This window comes from Notamacropus eugenii, chromosome 5 (genome assembly GCF_028372415.1).
Source record: "Notamacropus eugenii isolate mMacEug1 chromosome 5, mMacEug1.pri_v2, whole genome shotgun sequence".
NCBI lineage: Eukaryota > Metazoa > Chordata > Mammalia > Diprotodontia > Macropodidae > Notamacropus > Notamacropus eugenii.
This window is the reverse complement of record NC_092876.1, coordinates 8908847-8933308: the sequence shown is the minus strand read 5'-3', so window position 1 is coordinate 8933308 and position 24462 is coordinate 8908847. Positions and strand designations below refer to the sequence as shown.

Sequence of the window (24462 nt, the reverse complement as noted above, 5' to 3'; positions counted from 1 at the left end):
CATGAGTGAGTGACCCTGAGCAAGTCACTTCATTTCTTAGTGCCCTGAGAAACTCTAAGATCATAAATTAAGGAGTAGGTGCCTATCTACATCAGTACAGGGAGTTTCTTCATAGGGAATTCCCTATGTAGATGAAATTGCTGACTACTTAAAATGTTAAAGCAATCAGCAGTGACATGGAATAGTTTCACTTAAACAACTTACATAACAGATTATCAGTCAAAGAGAAAGAGATTCAAGAATTCTTGATGTTGAATTAACATGTCTGAGTTGGGACTGCCGGTAGGTCAGAGGAGTTAAGCCTCTCACTAAGTTCTTCCAAACTCATGAACTGTTGATATCCCGTGTTCCCCTCTCCTTTCTTCAGTCACTTTGGGCATGTATGACCCTGTGATCCTATTTGGGGTTTTCTTGACAAAGATACTGGAGTGATTTGCCATTTCTTTCTCCAGATCATTTTACAGAAGAGAAAACTGAGGCAAACAGAGCTAAATGCCTTGCCCAGGGTCACACAGTGTTCAAGGCTAAATTTTAACTCAGGTCTTTCTGACTTCATGCCCAGCGCTCTATCCACTGCACTATCTTGCTTCTCTCCCACTTTCTTACTACTGCTTGATGCATTCTTCATTCTCATCATGAAGTTTTCTTTCTTTTCTTATCCCCAGAAATTATCCCAATAACTGACACATAGCAGGCCCTTAATAAACATTTGTTGATTGATTGATTGATTTAATGCCATCCACAGAGCATTGATTATGGAATTAGCAAGATTGGATTCAAATCCTACCTCAGATATTTACTCTGTGATCTGCATAAAGCACTACTCCTTAGACCCTCAGTTAACTCATCTATAAAATGACTGGAACATATTGGGTGCAAAATAAATATTTTTTTATCAGTTAAATGATTGAAATATAACATCATAGCAATAATAATGGCCCCTGCTTCACAAGATTGGAAGATCAAATGAGAAAATAGATGGAAGGTGCTTAGCAAACATTACAGTGTTAATATAAATATGAGATATTATCATTTTATCCAGATCTGAAAATTTCCAGTGATAAAATCATGCCAATTGATGCAGATTGGAAACAATTCTGCAACATAATGCTGTAAAGAATTATTACCTGAAGATAAAGATAAAAACAAATGAAATTATTTAAAGGGGGCATTGAAAGGATAGAAATGGAAATAGTGATTAGTGGTTTACCCATGATCCTTCAGTCACCTAGGATCAGAGGCAGCCCTTAAACTCCAGTTTGCACATTTATTTTTGCATATGGCCATTATCAGATTATTTTTGCAAACATTGTTTTCCCCTGAGGAAAAACTTGAGGACAGGGACTGGTTGTTATTTTTTCCATCTTTTCATAACCCAGTGTCTAGAAGAGTTCTGGAAATAGGGTGATTGATAAATTCTTGCTGAATTGAATTAAATTAAATTGACCACTCTGTACTCTGTGGCAGTTTTCTCTATGACTATAAATTTCAAATGAGATGCATATCTCCATTCACAGAAGGATTTTAAACATAGGAAGTTCCCTTCACTGATGAAATCATATTTGAATAAAAAATGTTTTCTTATAATACAATGCAACAAATTTAAGATTAAATTACAATAATATTCACAAAATGTATGAAAAGAATAGGAGCTTTAAAAAGAGTAATTTATTAAACAATGATTAATTTAAAGAAATCAAACATAAAAAGGATATTTCTTTCATTTGACTATTATTTTAATTTCCACTATCATGTAATGCTTTTTCTTTCAATATTTTCTGGTTTCTATTCCATCTTATAATATATAATTGCTGCTACTCCTTTCATTTGAACTTTCAGTTACATGATATATTTTAGATAAATTTTTAATTCGGCTATGTACATATCATTTTGTATTAAGCGATATCTGCTATATAGTTTTTTGTCTCAATGGGAAAATTTCTATCATTCACATCTTATTGCTGTAAGTACTGGATATAATTTGTCTTCTAACTTTTTTTATGGAAATGAAAATCTCTTTTACTTATTTCAGTCTAGTTAAACTCTTAAAATTATTTTATGAAATGATGTATGTCTTTAAAAGTAATTAAATTGTATTCTTCCTTATAGTTTACTCACATTTTTTCATTATAAATAGAGTTTTTACTTTGTAACTGCAAATTTCTTTCAAGATTTCTGTCCTTGGGGTTGCAATGTCCTTTTTCTTTTCCTTATTACTATTTTCATATGATTATTCCTGAACTCCTTCCCTCAGATCCCCAATGTCCCTATAAATAGAAGTCCACAGGAGCCCTAAGTTATTCAATACAAAGTTATTCTTTGCATCAAGTCTAACTTTCTAAAAGAGAGCTATCTAAAAATAAAAAGAACTGCCTCAGAAGGTAGTTAAATTACCATTAAGGGAGCTGTTCAAGGAAAGTCTGAATGGGCTCTAAATAGCTATCTTATATCAGGAATTATTTGTGGTTATAGATTAAACTAGCAGATCAGTTTGAAATTCTATAGCTTTTACTTCTAAGGATCAATCAATTTCATTATGTTTAAAAGTATCTTTGATAATGGAATAGCTAGCATTTATATAGCATTTTAAGGTTTGAAAAATGCTTGATTAATATTCTCTTATTTGATCCTCACAGCAGTCCTGGAAGTGTGCTAATACCCCTACTTTACACATCAGGAAACAAAGAGAGACACAAGTTAAGTGACTTGCTCAGAACACACAGCTGGTTAAGCGTTTGAGACAGGATTTGAATTCAGATCTACTTGACTCCAAGCCTAGCATTCTGTGAATTATTCCATCTACCTTCATTAATATTAATAAAACTATGTTTATATAAAACCGCATGGTTCAGTTCAGAGTTAATGTAATCCTAGTTAAAATGTCAATGGGATACTGCATAGTATTAGTGTCATCAAATTATATGGAAGAACAGTGGACAAAATAGTAAGGTAAAGTATGAAACTGGTAATAATAATGTTGATGGTGGACTTATTCTTTCAGATTTCAAATTCTATTTTAAATCAGTCATTGCAAAATCCTCTGGTATTGAATTTCAAAACTAGGAGAACAGATATGAGGGTCTAACACTTCATATATTGAATAAATTAATAAAAATATTTTATTATTTCTCAGACATTAAGAGATGTGAATAGCAGCATGGTAAGAAGTGGAGATAAAGTCACAGTTTATAATACATGCCAAATGAATTCAAGTGAAAGAATTACATGAACAGGAGATGGCATAAGGTCACACTGTCACAATTCTGGAAAAGAGCAAACTTCTTAGCTATTCAAAAAGCAGAAGAAACTATAGGAGAAAATAGATGAATTTGATGTAAACATCAGGTTTTGAAAATAGTAATGCTTTTAATGAATAGTAAAGAAACAGATTGAGGGAAATCTTTCTATCAGAATTTCACGACAAAGTTGGACATACAATATCTAAAAGGAATTGGTGAAATTTAAAAGAGAAACTTGCGGAAAGGTAGCACTCTAATGAGTAGGTCAATTCTGAAAAGTGACCTGAAAAGTCGTTGAAATTCTATAACAATCAGGTAAATGACAATTAAAACAACTTTGTGATGCAGCCATAGATCTATAAAAATAGAAAATTTTTTTTAATTTTATGGTAAAGTTGTGAATTGATTGGACATTTTTAGAAAGCAAAATGGTATTGTAAAATAAGTTATAAAAAATATTCTTACCATTTGAATCAGCTTTTCCACCACTGATACTATATCCTAAGAATGTTTTTGACCAAAAGGAATAACATTGTAAAGTTACGTATAATATTATTCTTCTTAGGAGCAAAATTTTAAAATCTGGTAGTAGTCTGTGTCTAAACAGTTTGTTTCTTATTTGTCGTGTGTCTTGTTGATATGCATTTGCTTGTTGTCTTCCTCATTAGATTGCGAGCTCCTTGAGGTTGTGAATTGTCTTTTCCCTTCCTTTTAATCCCCAGAGCTGTGGATGATGATTGCTGGACTGATGGGTCTAGACCCCTACATGCGTCTAGGTGTGAGAGCAGACGGAGGAACTCAGCGCGGAGCTGGGTCATAGCCAGCCACGTGGGGACCTGGCCAAGACTGAGAGATAGTCCATGCGAGGTTGCGGGGGAGAGAAGGAAGGGGGACAGAGGACAGATACGTAGGGGCCAGACACAGACAGCACAGAAGAGGACCGGCACCATTTCCAGAGAACGACAAAGGTCCCCTCTTTCAGCTGGAATTTAGGAAGTCTCAAGACAAACCCCAAATCGGGCGGTGAGCTCTCCTTAAATCCGTCCTTCTGTTTTCACTTGGAGGGTTTTTTCAGGGTTTTTTTGGGGGGGTAGGGGAGTGTGGTTCTTGGAAAGCCTAGCTGTGGGGTAGCAGCACAGAAGGCACAGTACAGTACAGTAAAGTTAAGGTAGGTGTTTTTTTTGGATTGTGGATTTCTTTCAGAATTCTTTACATAAAGTTGAATTTCCATAATGTGAATTTATATAATTTATGTAAAACAGTAACTGTCTGTAGTACTCATCTTATTATTAAAATGATAAACAAAGGCACTGAAATGTTAGTTAATTTGCCAAAGGTCATACAGCTTTTGTTTTGGATTTGATCCCAGACCTCATGCTTCCTTTGTGGTAAGATAGCCACTTGTGGAACCTGATGGTTCAACTGACTAAGGGGAGATTGTTCAAGAAACAATGGCCCTAGGATGCATGAAAGTAGCCTTGTGTCAAGTGTCAAGTGTCTCCGGGTAATATCAATCCTAGTCGATTCATGCTTAATATCAAAAACATCTATTAACAGCACATTGGGAGCACTGAATTGCTTGAGAGTGATCTCAGCAGCTTTAACAAAGACACTAAACTTAATTTGTCAGTCAAAATCTAATAGCACCACTTGGGTTACTACACCTTTAGTTGTCAAAAATTCCATCGAAGGAAAAAGAAGATGGTTGTCCCAAACTTCTATTATTGACAAAGAACCTTCAGGCAATAGATTTGCCTTCATTTAAGTGGGCGCCATGATGTTTTTCACTTGATTGGCTTCCTGTCAACCTTAGATGAAGCAGAAGAATAAGATGCTGAAGGAAAAGTATGCAAATGAATCTCTTTGGTGCCACCTGGTGATCTCTTTAACCATTTATGTGTGTGGTCATTGAGCCTAAAGAGAATCATATAACACTTGGGTACAAAGATGCAACCCAGTAGCCCAGCACTGGAGGTCAAAATGGAGAAGACCTCCACAGCTACCATGGCCTTCCCCTTGGTGCTCTGATAGGTGGGAAGGAAGGAGATCCAAACACTGCAGAACACCAGCATGCTGAAGGTGATGGACTTGGTTTCATTGTAGGTGTCAGGAAGGTTCCTGGCCAGGAAGGCCACAATGAAGCTCCCAAGGGCCAGGAAGCCCATATAGCCCAGGACACAGTAGAAGGCAATGACAGAACCCTCATTACACTCAATGATGATGTACCCAGGCTGAGAATGGGTGTCTGCAACTGGGAAAGGGGGAGATGTTACCAGCCAGATAGCACAAAAAGTGAGTTGAATGGAAGAGAATATAAAGACCACAGAGTTCAATATTCGGGGTCTCATCCACCTCCTAATTGTGCTCCCTGGTCTTGTAGCCTGGAAGGCGAAAATCCCAGTGATAGTTTTGGCAAAAATGGAGGAAAGTGCCACTGTGAATACAGTGCCAAAAGTGCTTTGTCGGAGGAGGCATGTGACTTTGGTTGGATGACTTAGGAAAAGCAAGGAGGAGAGGAAGCAAAGAGCAAGGGAGATTAGAAGAACATAACTTAGAACTTCATTGTTGGCTCTGACTATAGGAGAGCTTCGGTGTCTTACAAAGATTCCAAGAATGAAAACTGTAAGAAGTGAGAAGGAAAGAGCAGCACATGTCATAGCCATGCCCATGGGTTCTTCATAGGCCAGGAAGACCTCAGCCTTGGGGACACAGTGATTCCTGTGACTGTTTGAATACTGGTCTTTAGGGCACTTTTCACATTGCTTCACATCAAAGAAAGGAAGCATTTCAGTAATTCATATATGCAGTAGTCCAATATTTCCCATGGAACAATTACATCAGCTGGGTTGGTCACATTATCAAATCATTAGTCTCTTTCCCACAACCCCATCTCAGTTTTATCCCTAAAAATGCCATCCCTAAGTCTACAAGAAGTTACCCTTCTCTTTGGCCTGGAACGTGACTCTAAGAGTAAATTATTGCCCATAATTGTACAAATTTTAAAGCAGCCCAAAGAAAAATCGACCTTTACTGGGGATCTCAGTAAAGAGTTGGCATCCCACTTGATTGCAGAGTAATAAGATTTAGCATTGGAAGAGAATTCAGTAGCCACAAAGTCCAACTCATATCTTAAAAGGAGATTCCATACTATAATATATCTGATAAGTAGTCACACAGTCTTCACACAGATTTCCAAGGAGGAAAGACCCAATGCCTCTACAAGTGTTCTTCCCATTTTCCCTTGACATCAAACTTAAATTTCTCTCTTTGCAATCTCTGTTCATTACCCATAACTCTGCCCTATGAGTCCAAAGAGAGCAAATCTAGTCCATCCTCCGTGAAACAGTACGTAAAATGCTTAAAGACAGTTCTTAAGGCCTCTTGTTCTCTCCTCTTCAGTAAGAATCCCTAGTTCCTTTAAATGATTCTTACATGGCCTGGACTTAAGTTCCTACACCCTTCTGGTTGCCCTCCTCTTGATAGTCTCAAGCTTGTCAATGATCTTCCTGAAATGTGGCCCCTAAAACTGAACTAAGGCTCTAAAGACAGTCTGATCCATTCAAAAGTACAGGGGGACTATTACCATCTTACTGTTAGAAATTATGTTTCATTAGATTGTGAGCCCCTCAAGAGTAGGGACTGATTTTTGCCTTTCTTTGTATCTGCATATCTTAGCACAGTGCTTGACACATAGCAGGCAATTCATCCATGATTATTTAGATTGACTGAAGGTAGTCCAAGATTATATTATCTTTGGAGGGTTGTCATATCATATGGTTGACTCTTACTGAACTTATAGTTCACTAAAGCACTCAAATAAATTTTAAACAACTTGTTGTCAAACTATACATCTGTCACTGAGGAATGTAAAAAACCCTTGTCACCTCACAACAATCTACCATGTGAGTACCATGCAGTAACATTTATCTCTTACATTAAAGGTTTGAGTTTATCCATCATAGACAACTGACAAGACTATCCAGAAAGGGGGAAAAGGTATTTCTACTATATACATTTGCTTTGGTAGAACTTCATTCTTCTACCTCAAAAATGTTTCTGGAGGGAGGAAAGGACACAAAAATTTAGGGACAGTGAGTTTTTCTGTAACCAACATACAGCACAAAAACTTATTTTTCTTGTTGATGAATATACATACTAAAAAAGAAGCCAGCTAGGTGGTGCAGTGGATAGAGCACCAGTGCAAGAGTCAGAAGGACCTGGGTTCAAATCTCACCTCAGACACTTGACACTCACTAGCTATGCGACCTTGGGCAAGTCACCGAACCCCAATTGCCTCATCCTGGGTCATCTCCAGTCATCCTGATGAATATCTGGTCACTGGATTCAGATGACTCTGGAGGAGAAGTGAGGCTGGTGGACCTGCACAGCCCTCTCTCCCTCAAAACAAAGTCAAGTGCAAGTCATGTCAACATTTCTGTGATGGCATGGTCTTCTTCAGCAACGAAGGACAAACACACATATACTAAAAAAGGAATTTGACCTTGGTTTACGAAGAGCAATGATCTTCTCTCCTTAGATTTCATTTTGTTCTTGCTCAAATTCATTTGTAGCTGAGAAATAAACTCAAAAATATTTAAGAATGCCATAATCCTAAGATTAGTAGCTAAGTTATTGGTAATGGAAATTTTTTATCTTCACTCTGAAAATGGTAGATGTCATCATCCTTTGGGGGTGCACGGCTTGGCTTCTGTTAGGTAGATGCTGTAGCTGTGACCAAAGAGCTGTCAGCCAGCCCAGTGCAGGCAGGTGTTCTAAACTTTACATCCTAGCAGTCATTATTATACCTTGAGATAACTTAGATGACCCAGAAAACAGTAGGAGGGAATAAAATCAAGTTGAGACAAGACCAAGAAAGTAACACAGAGAAAATGTGTAGGGGCAAGCATGCCCAGTGGAGTGACCTGCTAATTAGTGACACCATCCTCAGTGAGCATCAGGTCCAATGAGCTCAGCTGAACAAAGCACCCAGTCAATGTGCTGTACCCAATGAGGAACAGCATGATGACTTCACCAGTTTAAATGTCCCTCTGCATAGGGAATCTATGTGTGAACCTCTCATGTATGAATCCTATAAGCCGTCACTCTTCACACTGTTGATGTTATATATCCCAGATGTTTGTTGGCATGGGGGAACTGTTCTATTGCAAATCATCTTACTGAGATATTCAACTTAATATCTTTAAAATGCATAGATTTTTTCCTCAAACTGATTAGAGAAAAATAAAAACCAAGACGGAGGTTCATAACCTATTGTTTTGCATGACTGTGGGCCCACAGAATACTCTGGACTATTCTTGAGTGTCTATATTGTGGGATGGGGCATGCTACAAATATGCAAATACAGTCCCTCAATCGTTATCTATGATGGAAAGGGGGTCCTCATACAAAGGAAAATGACAAGAGTCAATAGCTGAATTTGAGAGTTAATAGATGAGAAACAAAGATTCATCCTTGAAAATACCTCACCTCTGTTATTTGCAATGTAACCCACTGGACAGGGTCTACAGTCAAAGCAGCAATGGGGCCAGCCTTGATGTGGAATCTGACTGGATCCCGGAAGGCAACTCTCACTGCAGACAGAAAGAGGAGCCTGAGAGCACAGGGAGAAAATAGGGAGAAACAAAGCATAGAGATCATTGTATCCTTTGATTTTCCTTTGGAAAAAACATCTCTTCTGATTTACATGGATCAGAATAATGGCCCACAAGTAATATCTGAATTATTTTTTTCAGCATGTTATCATATTCATCTAGGGAATACTGCACAAAGGAAGCGGAGTGGTCCCATGGAATGAATATAGGTCTGAGTCTAGCATTAGCAGTTTTTACATATGTGTCCACTGAGGAGCTCTCAGACAAAACTGAAAGCTAACTCAATGCTCCAAAAACTGATATCTTATAGATATTCTTATGTATTACATGAGGAAATCTTCTAATTTCTCTGTTTTGAAAATGTTAATTGATAGTTTCATGAGTTGCAGATTTTCTATCCTGTGATTTACGCATGCCACTGTCTCCCATAATTATGCCTTTGCATAGGTCATCCTTCTCATCAAAGAATCCCATTATTCATTCAGGACTTCAATTTCACCACAACACATTTCAATCACATCTACATGAAGCCTTTCCTGATTCTACTCAGTCTCTCTGTTCCTAACCATTTGGATGTGAATTTCTTGGGTGTATTTGTATTCATTCTAGATATATACTTTTCTCCATTGGAATGTAAGCACCTTTAAAGTAGGGATTGACTCATTCTTTGTGTCTGTATCCCCAGCATCTAACATAATGTCTTCAATTTAGCAGACATTCAAAACATTCTTGTTCATTGGTTAATTGTTTACGATTGTCAAGGTCATTCTTTCCAGAAGCAGTGCATCACCTGTGACAGGCCCCCTCTCCAAACAGTGGAACTTTTATTGATACTCAATTCTTCTCCTGATGGGCGTGTGGCATCAATAACACCAATGTTTACCAAGTAAAATGATTTTTGGGGAGCCTCTTGCCCATTTAGAATGTCATACACAGTGGGGGAATCTCCACTGGCATCAAAGACAACCTCTTTTCCATGATGAACCCAGAATCGAACCTTCTTGATATAGTATAAAAGCTAGTAACAAAAAAAAAAAACAACTTATATTACTTGATCTTGACAAGGTAAAGGTAGATTATTATTAGGTTTCAACCTTTGATTACCCTAAGATATTAAGATAGAACTCTGGTCACTTTGCTCATTTTCCCTGAATTCAACTTGAAATTCTTTTGTTAGTTCTCTGACTTGGTCCTCTGTTGCTGTACATCCACAGAGGAAATATAATTTACTCAGTTCCTGCGTCTTGGAGAATTAAAAGCAACCCATTTATCAGTACGCACTGAAGTGACTATGATGTGCTGGATGAGAAACAGCTAGACATAGTCACTGAAGAGTTGGCTCCAATGCCAGGAAGACCTGGCTTCACATTTCACCTCTGACACAGGCTAGCTATGTGACTTTACACAAGTCACTTGAATTTTCAGTGCCCCTCATGTAACCCTCTAAAACTATAATGGAAAGGGAAAGTGTCAGTCTGCAGTGGTCTGGCAGATTCCCCTTCTAGAAGTTCCCTATACCATTGAAACCATATATATAGTGCCTATCACTATATACATGGCACAGTATGTTATTCCAGAGATAAAAAGATAAAAATAAAAGTGTACCTACCCTTATGGAGTTTCTATTCTGTAAAGGAAAACAATATAGACATAAATACATAAAGGAAAATATAAAATATATGCAAAATAAAAGCAAATTAAATTCAAGAGGGCACCAGCAGCTGGGAGATTGGGAAAAGCTTTAGTTAGGAGGTGATGCTTGAGCTTAATCTAGAGAAGAGCAATGGGCCATAAGGGACATGGATGGCTAGATTTCATTCCAGGCATGGGAAACAGACTGTGTCAAAGGCACAGAATTGGAAAGGTATGCTATGTACAAAGAGCAATGAGCAAGTAGGTTGATTTGGCAAAACCAAAGAATGTAGGAAGCAGAGGAGCATGGGTTAAGCATGGAAAGGTAGGTGAAAGCCAGATTGTAAAGGATTTTAAGGCCAAATAGGCCAGTCTATATTTTATCACCAATATAATAGGGAGTCACTGGAGTTTCTTGAGTAGAAGACTAACTTAATGAAACCCATGCTTTGGGAATATCAGGCAACTGGTGAAGAGGATGAATTTAGAAGGGAGATATCTGAGTTAAGGAAACCAATTAAGAGGCTATTGCAATAGTCTAGACAAGGAATTATATGGGTCTGGATTAAAATTGGGAGAAATGCAAAAGATGTTACTACTACAGAAATGATATGACTTGACATCTCATTGGATATGTGTGTGTTTGTCCCTTGTTGTCGAAGAAGACCATGCCATCAAAGAAATGATGACATGACTTGCACTTGACTTTGAGTGAAGTAGGAATGTGCAGGTCACCAGCCTCACTTCTCCTCCAGAGCCATCTGAATCCAGTGACCAGATATTCATCAGGATGACTGGAGATGACCCAGGATGAGGCAATTGATGTTAAGTGATTAGCCCATGGTCACACAGCTAATAAATGAGGCTGGATTTGAACTCAGAAAAATGAGTCTTCCAATAAATCTTGGTTAAATTGAATACAATTCCCTCTCCCAAAGCCACCATTCAATTTCAGCTTGTAAGCTCATTCTCACATCAAGAGTTTGAGACATTCATAACAATGCAAGAACCTAAAAAATTCCCAATAAACTTTTGAGGCAAAACACTCTCCACATACAGAGAGAGAACCATGGAACAGGATTGCAGATTGAAGCAGACCATTTTCTTTTGTGCTATGTTTTGCTTTGTTTTATGGTTTCTCCCATTCATTTTAATTCTTCTATGCAACATGACTATGGTGAAATTGTATTCAATAGGAATGTATATGTAGAACCTAGGTTAGATTGCGAACCATCTCAGGGTGGGAGTAGGGAGGGAGGGGGGAAATAGTGGGAGGGAGGGAAAATATCTAAGATATATGGAGGTGATTATAGAACACTAAAAACCAATAAAATAATGATTTAAAAAGGAAAAAAGTTTGAGATAGCCCTGACTAAAGCTGCCTTCAATATAAAAGCATCACACAGCTCTTAAAATCATTGGATCTGAGTTTCAGTTGTTTATTGCAGATTAAATGGATTGGGTTGAATATAAAGGGTAGCTTTCAGATCATTAGCAATAGTTGTCTCAAAGTAAAAAGGGATTCCTCCATGTTTGCCCTACTGGAAATGTCCAATGAAAGGTAACATGCCCACTTGAGAACAATACTGCGGAGAGGACTCCTTATGGGTTATGGGGTTGGATTCAATGGTCTATGAAATGTCCCACAATTTCCAAATTCTTTTGAAAATTGTGAGTGTACTTACACCAAGGACTACCTTTGAGACCAAAGGTATTTATTAGTTTTCCTGGCAGTTCATTCTCTGTTGGGGGTGTAAGCTCAGTTCCATGTGGACAGTCTCGGACGGGTAAAGGTGAGGACTTCTAAACCTTAGAGTTCTCATGAGGCCCCCTAAGGAACAGCAGGGAATTGAGGTGTGAGACCGAGCTATCTCGTGCATTTCCGCCTCTTCCCGTGAGAAACGTGATGGGAGAGAGCATCCCCGCCCTCGAGATTGGCCCAGATCTGGGCACACCTATTGTTATCTAACAGGCACGGTATTCAGGTGCAAACTATGCGGCCAGAGAGCTTAAGTAGGGTCAGGAAAGCCTGAAGGCACTCTTAGCGCTGAGGGGCCCTTACAGGACAGAAGGCCCCTCTTCCTTCTTTCCTCTCTTCGCTCTTCCCTCTCCCCTCTCTCCCCACTTCCACTTCTGCTTTCATTCTCTTACTGTAAGATCTTTGCCTCCTTGGGAGATTCCCCTCTCTCCTAAGGAAGAGTTCCCCCTGCACATGTAACCAAGACCCTGAATAAAGCCTAACCCTTGTTCGACTCTGGAAAGTCTCTTCTCTCATACGTTTATCCGGTTTGGCCAGCCGAAGACCTGCGACAGGTAAGGTAAGACTCGGGTAGCCCTCAGGCCTCTAGGCCTGGCAGTTGGCGCATCCAAACAGGGACAGGCGCAGATATCCTGGGTGGTTGGGACACTCGGAAGGGGCTGTGAAAGACGTGAGTCCCGAATCCTAGATTCAGAAGGAGAGAAAGAGTGAGTAGCTTCCCACACCCATGGGAAAAGGGCAGGGATGGGGAATCAATTGCCAGTAATAAAGCCAGAGGAACAGGAGGTCTGGGCTAAGATACTTTACAGGGAATGCAGGGAGGCGGGGGTCACTATAGAGTTAAACGACCTCTGAGAATTTTGTAAAAGGATTTGGAAGGTCTCTCCCTGGCTCGAGCAGACCGGAATATCAAGAGAAAGATGGGGAGAGGTCGGAGAACAAATGACCGCTTATGAACAACAATGCCCCGGGGAGCTGGAGGATTTAGATTTCCTGATATTCGGTGTGATTAAAAGCCTTTTGGAAGGCCCGGAGAGACCAGGGTGGGATTGGAATGAGAGTGGAAGCGGAGAGAGGGGAGGGGAGAACCCTGGCAAGCAGAAAGTTAAGGAGTGTAGAGAAAAAATAGGTTCGGAGCTCCATCTAGCAGATGGGAAAGGCGAGGCAGGGGAGCATATACCGTGTCTTCCCTCTGCGCCTCCTTATAGCATGCTCCATACTGGAGCGGATAGGACCTGCCTTAGCGGTCGCTCAGTACCCTGGCACTGGAAGCTCAAAGAAAGCCAGAGACCAGTGTGGGGAATAGGAGGGTGCCAAAATACCTTAGAGACAATGCACCCAGTAAAATGGGAGGCAGAGGATCGCCAAGGGACCGTATGGCTGTTGGTGATTCCAGGACTTAGTTTTAACATCTGGGGCAGAGACATCATGAGCCGCCTGGGGATGAGGCTATCAAATTTTTAGTAAGGGCCATTGCAGTTGCACTGGAGTCCCCACCCTTGAACTGGAAGTCAGACACCCCGATTTGGGTGGAGCAATGGCCCCTGACTCCAGAAAAACTCCAGGCACTACAAATATTGGTTAAGGAGCAATTAGAAAAAGGACATATAGAACCATCACAGTCACCCTGGAATGCTCCTGTGTTTGTTATAAAGAAAAAATCCGGGAAATTCAGGTTCCTTACGGATGTTAATCAAGCATTAGAGAGCCCTAGGCAGCAATACCAAAGTAAACAGCCAGTATGCAGCCTTATCAACTTCACCATAAAGGCGATCCTCGCTAAACAAAAAAGGGGAAGAGGTCGCCTAACACAATCAGAGCTTGATACAGCTGTGTATACACACAATTTTTTGCATATCTCAAAAAACTCACATACTACTCCAGCTATGAGACATTTTGTGACTATTCCACGACAACCCCGCAAGGAAAGTAATACCCAGGCTGGAAATAAGAAAACATGGGCCATGGTAAAGGATATGGCCTCAGGGAAATGGCAAGGTCCGTAGAAGATACTAATATGGGGTCCAGGGTATGTTTGTGTCTCCACAGGAAAAGGAGACACGTGGATCCCCATTAGAAGGATCCGTAGGTGGAAACCGGTGTCGGAGACGACGGAGACGCAGGAAGCGACGAGCCCAGAGACCCCGGAGAAGGACCATGCACCACCTGAGTCTGCTACTGCCAGCTTTGACCCTGCTGCCCAGAGAGGAAGCAGCATTCATCCCAACCACTGACATTGCTGCCCACTCCATCTAGGCATCTCCTTTCAGCGGCTGAAGGAGGACTTTGACATCACGAACCCAGGACACAAGGGGGGTGACCAACTTTTTGCCTGAATACCACAGGCTTGGCCGTGAGGTCCATTTGCATGACTGAGGGGGTGGTGTAGTGTAAGGCACCAGCACTGAGCTACTTCTCTTAGAATATGCTTTGGAATTAGTGATTGCACTTCCTCTTGTTGTGATTCAGCCATTTAGTTTCATCTTTGTTTTGTTGGATGCCTCTCTTTGTCAGTTGTTGTGCTAGCTGCAGATTTCTGTGTAAATGAAGTTCTTGTTGTGGGGTACTCATATGCTAAAGGCCTCCCTAACCCACTTAGCCTCCAGTCGCTATTTACTCTAGGGCCATGTGCGCTCTGCGCAAAACAAAAAAGGGGAGATGTTGGGGGTGTAAGCTCAGTTCCATGTGGACAGTCTCGGACGGGTAAAGGTGAGGACTTCTAAACCTTAGAGTTCTCATGAGGCCCCCTAAGGAACAGCAGGGAATTGAGGTGTGAGACCGAGCTATCTCGTGCATTTCCGCCTCTTCCCGTGAGAAACGTGATGGGAGAGAGCATCCCCGCCCTCGAGATTGGCCCAGATCTGGGCACACCTATTGTTATCTAACAGGCACGGTATTCAGGTGCAAACTATGCGGCCAGAGAGCTTAAGTAGGGTCAGGAAAGCCTGAAGGCACTCTTAGCGCTGAGGGGCCCTTACAGGACAGAAGGCCCCTCTTCCTTCTTTCCTCTCTTCGCTCTTCCCTCTCCCCTCTCTCCCCACTTCCACTTCTGCTTTCATTCTCTTACTGTAAGATCTTTGCCTCCTTGGGAGATTTCTCTCTCTCCTAAGGAAAAGTTCCCCCTGCACATGTAACCAAGACCCTGAATAAAGCCTAACCCTTGTTCGACTCCGGAAGGTCTCTTCTCTCATACGTTTATCCGGTTTGGCCAGCCGAAGACCTGCGATAGGTAAGGTAAGACTCGGGTAGCCCTCAGGCCTCTAGGCCTGGCAATTCTCCTTAACCTGCTATTTTATGTTACTCAACAAGAATGTGTTAAAAGCTGACAGTGTGCTAAGTACTAAGTAAGCGTGCTAAGTACTGGAGGCAAAAACAGTTCATGACTTCAAGAAATTTATGTTATAATTGGGGAAAATAATAAGAATGTAACTAGGTACATATGCATTCTTTTTCTGTATCTATGTCATTATAAATGTATTTAGCTGCTCGCCTGCCATGGACGGAAATCCCAGATCTCAGAACATGTCCCATTCCCAAAAGGCCCTTCTCTAATATCACAGGAGATCAGATCCTGGAGGGCATAAGCAATGCTGTACACAGCAGTGTAGGCACCATAGGTCTCACTCAGGGTATTTGAGGTCAGTGAAGAGATGGCCTGGCCTTGAAGATACTCTTTACCCGTGCAGAATTTGGATCCTTCTTGTTGTGTCCTGTTACCCAGGCAAGGAAGTCCCTGGGTAGGCCACTTACAGTCAAATATTTTTTCCCAAAATGTTTTTATATAATCATTCTCTGAAGTCTCATCTACATGCAGATGGTCACGGAATTCAGAAAACCCTGGGATCTTTCCCCTTTGTCTAGAAATGGCAAGAGTTTGGGAAATGTGTGGGCAGGAGAGGAGAGACTCTCGTCTATGTTTCTTCTTATCCATATCTTTCCTGTGACACCCCTTCCTGAGAGTCCCTTTAACATGAGGGAGAAGCTGAAACTGTTCAGAATCACTACAATGGCTTTAGCTGAGACAGTTCCCATTGTACGTACAACACGCTGGAAATTTTCGTGAAAGTTTGAGGTGGCAATATTCATGAGGAACTCTCTGCAGATGCCAGCCTTCTTCAACTCATCACTCAGTAAGTAGCTGGCCTGGTAACCAAAATCATCATCTTGAGCCACAATCCCCACCCAGGTCCAGCCAAAGTATTGCAGCACTAAGGCCACACCATGAGACCAGGACTGATCATTAGGTATTATCCTAAAAAAGAAGGAAACTGAGTTTTGTCACTGAGACTGACTACACTGGATGCATAGCTGACCTGGAAAAAGAAAATCTTCCTGTAGATGAGCTAGTAAGTCACTCTCAGAAGAGACAATAATCTGAAATTCATATAAATAGTTATTACAGACACCCTGGTAGGATTTATGTTCTATACAGCAGGAGACCACTAGGTGGCACAGTGCATTGCAGATAGAATCAGGAAGACCTGAGCTTAAAATCTGTCCTAGCTGTGCAAATCATTTAGACTTTTTGTCTCGGTTTACTAATCTGTAAAATGGATATAAGACTTACCTCCCAGGACCGTTGAAAGGATCGAATGAGAGAATATTTGTAAAGTGCTTTGCCAACCTTAAAGTGACATATACATGCTGCTGCCACTGCTGTTGCCTTTAATGACCCAGAATTGGTACTGTGGACTTGCACATACTGCTGTAGACAAGAGAGTCTTCCCACATGCTCAGTCCCATTCAGAGTCTGCCCTAGGAATATTAAATAGCTAATGTCCCAATGTTGTTGATTTCCCAAATGACTGCACTATTTGGAGACTTCTCTGACATCTGCACCATTCTGCAGGAAACTCATTACTGAGAAAACCACATCATCCTGCAAGATCCAATCAGCCTTGGTCTATTCACCTCATTACTATCTTCTCCCACTCCCTTTGGAGGGCAGATTCATGAATTCCAATGCTTTCATTTAAGGAAGAGGCTGAAGGGAGCCATCTTTTCATTTTTCCCTGGGCTGCACTGCTTTGGGACTTCTGACTTCTCCATCATGCTCCCCAACCCTGGTCAGGGACAGTACCTGTCTTTGTCCTCCCCTCCCTCTTTCAGTTTCCTTGTGTGTGTATTCTTTCCCCATTAGGCTGTGGGTTCCTTGAGGGTGGAACTTTGTGTAGCACGTAGTAAAGAGCTTAACAAATGTTTAATGACTGATTGGCTTTGTCCTCAGCCATCAAGCTTACAGTACAATTGTGTCAAATACAGGACAGAATTTATTCACCCAATAATCAAGTCAATACATATTTATTAAGAACTTACTTGAACAGAAGGCAGAAAACACAAATGCTTTTTGCCCAAGCCCATAAATGATCAGAATTGCTCTTCTCCTCCTAAATGAGCTTCATCTCTCCCAGATACTTCTGTAATTCTCCAGAATTTTAGTATTATCTTGTGGCTGGAAGTTCCCCTGAAAGGGGAACTCTACTGAATGAGGGAAAAGTGGCCAGGCTAGGTAGGAAGAGATCATCCCTGTGAGTAATGATCATAGCTAGTGTTTATATAACACTTAAAGGTTTGGAAACACTGCATAAAGTTATCTCATCTGATTTTATTAGCATAGAGAACTTCCTTTACCTATGCAGACCAATACCTTCTCTCTGACTTAGAATAGCTTTGCAGCCTCCAAGAGGTTGAATGATTTGCCCAGAATCAAAGAGTTAATGTGTCAGAAGGAGGACTTGAACCCAGGTCTTCAGAAATCCAAAGCTGGCACAGTAGGCACTTGCTACATTGACTCATGGCTAGCATATTACAGAATTATTGAGGAAAATTGTGCAAAGTCCTATGTTCCTTCTGTATTTGGACTCTGCTTGGTGTGTCCCTCCTCCCCTTCCACTTAGCACTGGACCTTTTACTCATCAACTCAGACTATGATTTCCCTTAGCCACCTTGACTTTTTTAGCTTGTGGATTGTTGGTTTTGACATTAGCACTGGATTACTAGTGGTTCATTTGATCCAAAGAATAGAGAATTACGCTTGGACTATGTCCATTTCCATCTGTGTATGCGCATAAGTTGGTGAATGAATAAATACAAAAGGATTTGTTAAGAACTCCCAATGTGCCAGGCAGTGTGATAAGTAATGGACATACAAATATAAAAAAGCAAGACTATCCTTGCCCTCAAAGAGTTTATTTCCAAATAAAGGAGGATAACATACACAAGGGAATGGAGGGTAGAAAAAGAAAGGAGTTTTGATCTAAGGAGTCACAGAAATGGTAGGTTGATGTTTATGGCAGAGAAAACATACCCAGGAAGGACATGTTCTAAGACTGTCACTGGTCTACCAAACCTATGATTCACATCCCCAAAATTCATCAACCACATATCTCACTCTCTCCTGACAATTCATTCTGAGTGCTACTCATAAAATATGACCTCAATAAAAATATGCTGAAATAATACACTAGTAGTCATCCTGAGGTCTGCCTTTTTTGTTTCCTGTGACTACTACAATCTTTGATGGAAGTGCTTGGAAACAATTTACATGTGGTTCTTACAGCATTCCCACCTCCAGGGGCTCCCCTGCCCCCCTTTACCCTTACCCCAATTGGGACACATCTCTGACCTGCATGTCAGAGACTAAACTACCTTAAAGCCATGAAAAGAAGTCCTTCATGAATCTTTATGATGTCAGAAGAATTCATCTTTCTCTCTTGTAGGAAGGGTCATAAGATTGTAGATTTAGAACTGGAAGAGACCGCAGAAGCCATCTAATGAACCTCTCTCATGTCATAGGTGACTGTCTGAGGCTTAGAGGTAAAAGCTGCCCAAGTCGACACATGTAGCAAGTAGAAGAGACAGGACTTAGACCCAAGTCCTCTGATTCCAAAACCCAGCACAGTTTCCATTGCTCTATGCTGTCTCACAGGAAGAGTGGAGGAAAGGTCTTTCTGTTCATTACAGCTCCATAAAACTGAGTAACCAGAATGAGAGAAACCAGGTACATAAATATTGCTTTATTCTTCCCCCTCTGGATTTTATAGGGTGTTCCTCAATAGGCTTAACACCACTTTGACTTAAAAAACCATAGATCAAAGAACTGATCTGTTCATTTCTGGTGGCTATTTATGAAAGTTTCCCAGTACTCTTTAATCTTAGTGCCATCTCTCTGAAACTATCCTTGATTTATTTTTCTATCAGTCTTGTTTGTACATAATGGTTCATATGTTGTCTTCTCTATTAGACTGTGAGGCCCTTGAGGACAGAGATTGTCTTTTACTTTCCTTTGAATCCCGTACACTATAGACATACAATAGATGCTTCACAAATGTGTATTGACTTACTGACAAATAAACTGAAATCCTTGCTGCCCTCTATGGGAAAGAGTTAAACGGATTCCTAACTCATCAAGCCATGATATCAAATCTTCTAGCAACTGTACCTATAAAACATAAGTTCTTATGTTTTTGAAAGGATGAGTTTGATCTTTCTTAACCCCCCATTCATTATTTTATTTCATCCATACATGAAAAATATCAAAAAAAAAAAAAGGATGCAAAAAGAGAGTGCAATTGGTCTAATAAATAATTGTAGAAAATTAAAATTTAGCATAATAGAGTTCTTTGTACCACAGTGTTTGAGGAATTTTTCTGGTAGACTTAGTACTTCATTGCAATGTAAGGACTTAAAAAATTCCCAGTGGACTCTTGAGGCAAAATGCCTTCCACATCCCCGAGAAAGAACTATGGAATTTAATCAAAGAATGAAGCAGACCATTTTCTTTTGTATTATGTTTTGTTTTGTTTTATGATTTCTCCCATTCATTTTAATTCTTCTATGCAATATGACTAAGGTGAAAATGTATTTAATATTAATGTATGTGTAGAACTTATATAAAATTGTATGCCATCTCAGGGAGGGAGTGGAAAAGGAGGGAGAGGGAGGGAGAAAAAAATCTAAGATATATGGAAGTGATTATGGAACACTGAAAACAAATAAAATAATTTAATTTTTTTAAAAAACATAATAGAGTTCTGGAATATTGTTTGTGCCTGTAGCTACACAAAAACATCTATTTAATGATCACTAGTTGTGATATCAAAAAAGCTCCTAGGATGGTAAGCTGTCTTCAAAAAAAAATGAAATTGTTACAAGGACCACTTTCCACTTTCTAGAAAATGAATTTTTAACCTGGAGTCTGTGAGGTTTTTTTTGTTAATTTAAAAAATATCTAACATAATTGGTTTCCTTTGCAATCATATTTTACTTTATGCATTTAAAAACATCATTCACATAAAGGGTCCATGAGTTTTCTTGAACTTTCAAAGGAGTCCTCAATCTAAAGAAAGCTTAAGAATCTCTGTTTCCAAGCTAAAACAGAAGCTGTTTTAATGAAGAAAATTAAAGATATATAATTTTATAAATATATGATTTTGCTTTCTAGATGGAGCCTCTTTCATTCCATATCCTGGCAATATTAACCCAATATTTAAGCTCAAGTGCTGCATCTTTCCCAAGACAAAGGTAACCATATTAGTTATATCTATGCTTTTAGTGTTTTGGAAAATAATTATTTCAATGGCTGAGTTAGTAGGTGATGAGCACCTGAATTAGGATGATGGTGATAAAAAAGAGAAGGAAAAGTTGAACTGTCAGGACTTCTTAATTCATTGAATGTGAAAGGATAGGGGGACTGTCAAAGATTTCCAGCCTAAAGGGCTATGATAAAGATGATAATGTAGAAAAGGTTTAAAAAGGTTTAAAAAGGCTTGGTAAGAAGGAGATGATGAGTTAAGTTTTTAAAACATTGAATTTGATAGGATGGTGTACTCAAGATACGATGACCAACTGGTAATTAGAGGTACATATGACTCTAGTAGCAGAGGACTTAGGATCAAATTCTACTTTGGATGTTTACCATCACCTTGGCCAAAACATTCCACCTGCCTATGCAGGTTTCGTCATCTATAAAACAAAGAGAATTGGACTAGATTATCTCTGTGCTCCTTGACAGCTCTATACCTATAATTGTGTGGATCCATGAAGTTATGTCCTGCAGAACAATTTTATGAAGTTCTTTATATAAACTATGTAAAAGCTCAATCCCGTGAGAATAACTAGAGAGAAGAATGCCAAGGATCGAACAGAACAATTAGACATATGTAGAAATGTGATATAGAAAAGTGATCAAAAGAGAAATGGGAGGAAAACTAATAAATTGAAGTATGTCAGAAACCAAAGCATGAGGAGGTGTTAAATGGTACAGAGAAATAAAGTATCTTGAAAACAAGGAGATATCTTTATCCCCACCCCCATTTAAGTATCCTATTGAATAAACACAAATAATGATTTTCTATGCTGTATAGACGTATTTACCCCATTACTAGTTCCTTGAAAAGATTTTTAGGCAAGATATTTGATAAAGATTGTGTTTTTTGAGTTTCATATTTCTAATAGCATGGAGACTATATTCAAGGATACCCTGTTACCTGGAGGCTACTTAAATATTTGTCATAGTATCCCTTTAATTGTTCAAAATAAGGGTGAATTATTATGATTAAAATATTTTTTAGTGTTTGGGAGAATTTTGAAAGGCAAATTTTCAGTAATGACTATATTTCTTCACCTTTATATTTCACTATACTCAAAATACCATGGTGTAGTATCCATCCTGGATTTATAAAATGGGTCATCTGAATTAGGTATGTGTATATTGTGAAATGACAATATGATTCTTTTCAAGAAAAAAATACAATCTGATTCTGCTAATACTAAGAACCATAGGCATAAAAAGTGAATTGGAAGGAATGGGTAGAGGTGATAGTGAGGCAGTCCACATAAGGAAAAAAAAACTACTGTTAGAGATATGCGGAAACCAAATGGGTATCCTTACAAGGTAGAGTTACAGTGAAATCCTGCTATAGGTAACATCAGGCTTACCAGTGAAATGAAATGTAAAACTGTCAAGTCACATTGCCATATGCTCGTCAATATTTCACTTTATTTTTAGCTACTTACACTCAGAAGGAAACGGGGATTGATTGTTTTAAGCTGAGCCATGAACAATCATTGGGAAATGCAAGAAACCTTGAACTTGGACTTTTGTTAGCATCTTGTAAATCAAAAAATGTGCTTCTCTGTACAGTAAAGTGCACTAACATTTAACAACATGGCCCTGTGTAACAGTAAATAGCTTTGTTCCCTTGAGGAGAAAAATAAGGTAGTGAGTTCCCCTAACTGGAGTTGGATGATCACTTCTTGTCAAGTCTATTGTATTCACTGGAATAGATAGCCAGCTATTAGAATTAGTGGGCTCTGATGTCTCAACTATGACAATTGAGTAGCTGTTCCCTCCAGTGGCAAAAATGGAAATCAGCCCAAGAGACTGGCCACTTGATACCAAATTCTTTGTCTATGGCAACCCACAAAACAAAGATTCTGATCTAATTTGAGAAAATCTGCTTTGTAAGTTAAGTCATATGTGATTGAAGTATTTGACTTCTAGGTTGAAGATGAAAGAAATCTCTTTAATAATATGGAGGCATGAGGTAACTCACTGTGTTGGGTAGTAGACAATAGAAAATAGGAAAGGAGTCCAAGGTCACTCACCTGAGGAAATTTATAAAAACCCAACCATCTGGCCAAGGGGATGGAAAGAGAAGAATGGGCTTGTCCAACAAAAGGAACCAGGGGAGGGTTGAACAGGCAGCTATAATTGGGAACTGGATCTCCCTGACCTTTCAGGAGGCCCCCAATTCCCTGAAGGGCCTTGAATATAGAGTTCCCTGAATCCCAAATAGAGAATCCCAGGGTGAGATTGGGCAACAGCTGCACATCTCTGTTGATCTCCTCAACAGCAAAGATGAAAGCCCGATCTACCTGATAACCCCATGTTGAAAATCTGAAAGGAAAAAGGAAGAACATTGGTATTTACTCATTACCAAGAATTATACCACGATGCAAGAGAGTGGCCCAAGTGGGACACCTCCTTCCGCATCTCATGGAGATATGGACTGTGCTTGTGATTTCATGAATAGAACTCCCAGATTAGGAAATTCTCAACTCAAATAGATCATCACCTTCTGTGCAACTGATAATCTTAGAGAGTTGTCTGGGTCACTCAGCGGGTAAGTGACTTGTCCAGGATCACACAGCCAGTTTCAGGTAGAGGTTGTACTTGAGACCAAGTTTTCCTGGTTATCTGCCACATGGTGATGTCTCTCTTCTGGGCCAGAACCACCAGTTATTTTCCATGTTGCTTTTGGAAAACATTCCTATCCAATCCTTCTTCCTCCTGCTACCATCGTTCAATAATCTGTCCTTGGAAGAATTTATCATCTGACTATTTTGTCCTTTTCTAATCTTTACCATTGTCACTGATGACATCTAGACATTCTAGCATCTTTCTCCATGACTTTGGTACTTGGCTTAAAAAATAGTTCTCTTCTTAACATCATCCTTAGAGATTTTAATATCCACATTCTGTCTTCGTGATTCTATATCCAGTGTTCTAACCATTACGCCACCTAGTTGTCACTCAAATTAAATTCCTGACTCCCATTTTAAGTTATTCTGTTAATGCCTGCTGTGCTTTTTGCTTGGTATTTATTCTGTGTATAGGAATAAATATCTAATTCATATTACATATTAAATATCTTTTATACTTCCCTCCCCTCAACTTTGGGGAAAATTTAATTGTGACCAATAAACATCCTGGGATAATCTTTATTCCTGGTCCATTTTGGGCCCATTGAAAGAAATCTCACTGTGTATCCTTACTGAGAAGACACAAAAAAGTTTCTTCCATTGTTAGAACCAACTTTCAACACAGTCCTCATGGTGGAGTATTCAAAAGTCCTTGTAAAGGACAAGCATCAAACTGCCTTCCCTTGCTTTCTCCATCTTTCCTCACAACTCAGACAATGCAGAGGTGATTGTATTTATTGCAGCAAGGACTGTCGATGTGTTTTTGTGCAAGTGCCATCTGTCATATTAACTTGAGGTTCACTGAAAGACTTAGGTCCACAGGTTTAAGAAGCCAGGACTAAAACTTTTGAGCTCTTGAAATGCGTGATTAGCTCATAAGCTAAGTGGGCGCATAATAAATCTGAGGACAGGGTTTTTAACCCACCTCATTTAAAGCCAAGTTTCCCCAGACCTGAAAACAATTCGAACCATATTCCTGGGCCAAGAACAGTGAAAGACTCCATACATCAGTTCC

At 39.6% G+C, this 24462-nt stretch overlaps 1 protein-coding gene across 1 annotated transcript; it reads right to left on the bottom strand.

The window, feature by feature from the left end:
• Nucleotides 1-5023: 5023 nt before the first annotated feature.
• Nucleotides 5024-24079, bottom strand: LOC140507321 (vomeronasal type-2 receptor 26-like). Its single transcript, XM_072615435.1, is given in 8 exon segments — nucleotides 5024-6001; nucleotides 8722-8850; nucleotides 9642-9869; nucleotides 15733-16145; nucleotides 16148-16498; nucleotides 16501-16555; nucleotides 22851-23142; nucleotides 24021-24079. Coding segments are annotated over 8 exon segments (2505 nt in total).
• Nucleotides 24080-24462: the final 383 nt, after the last annotated feature.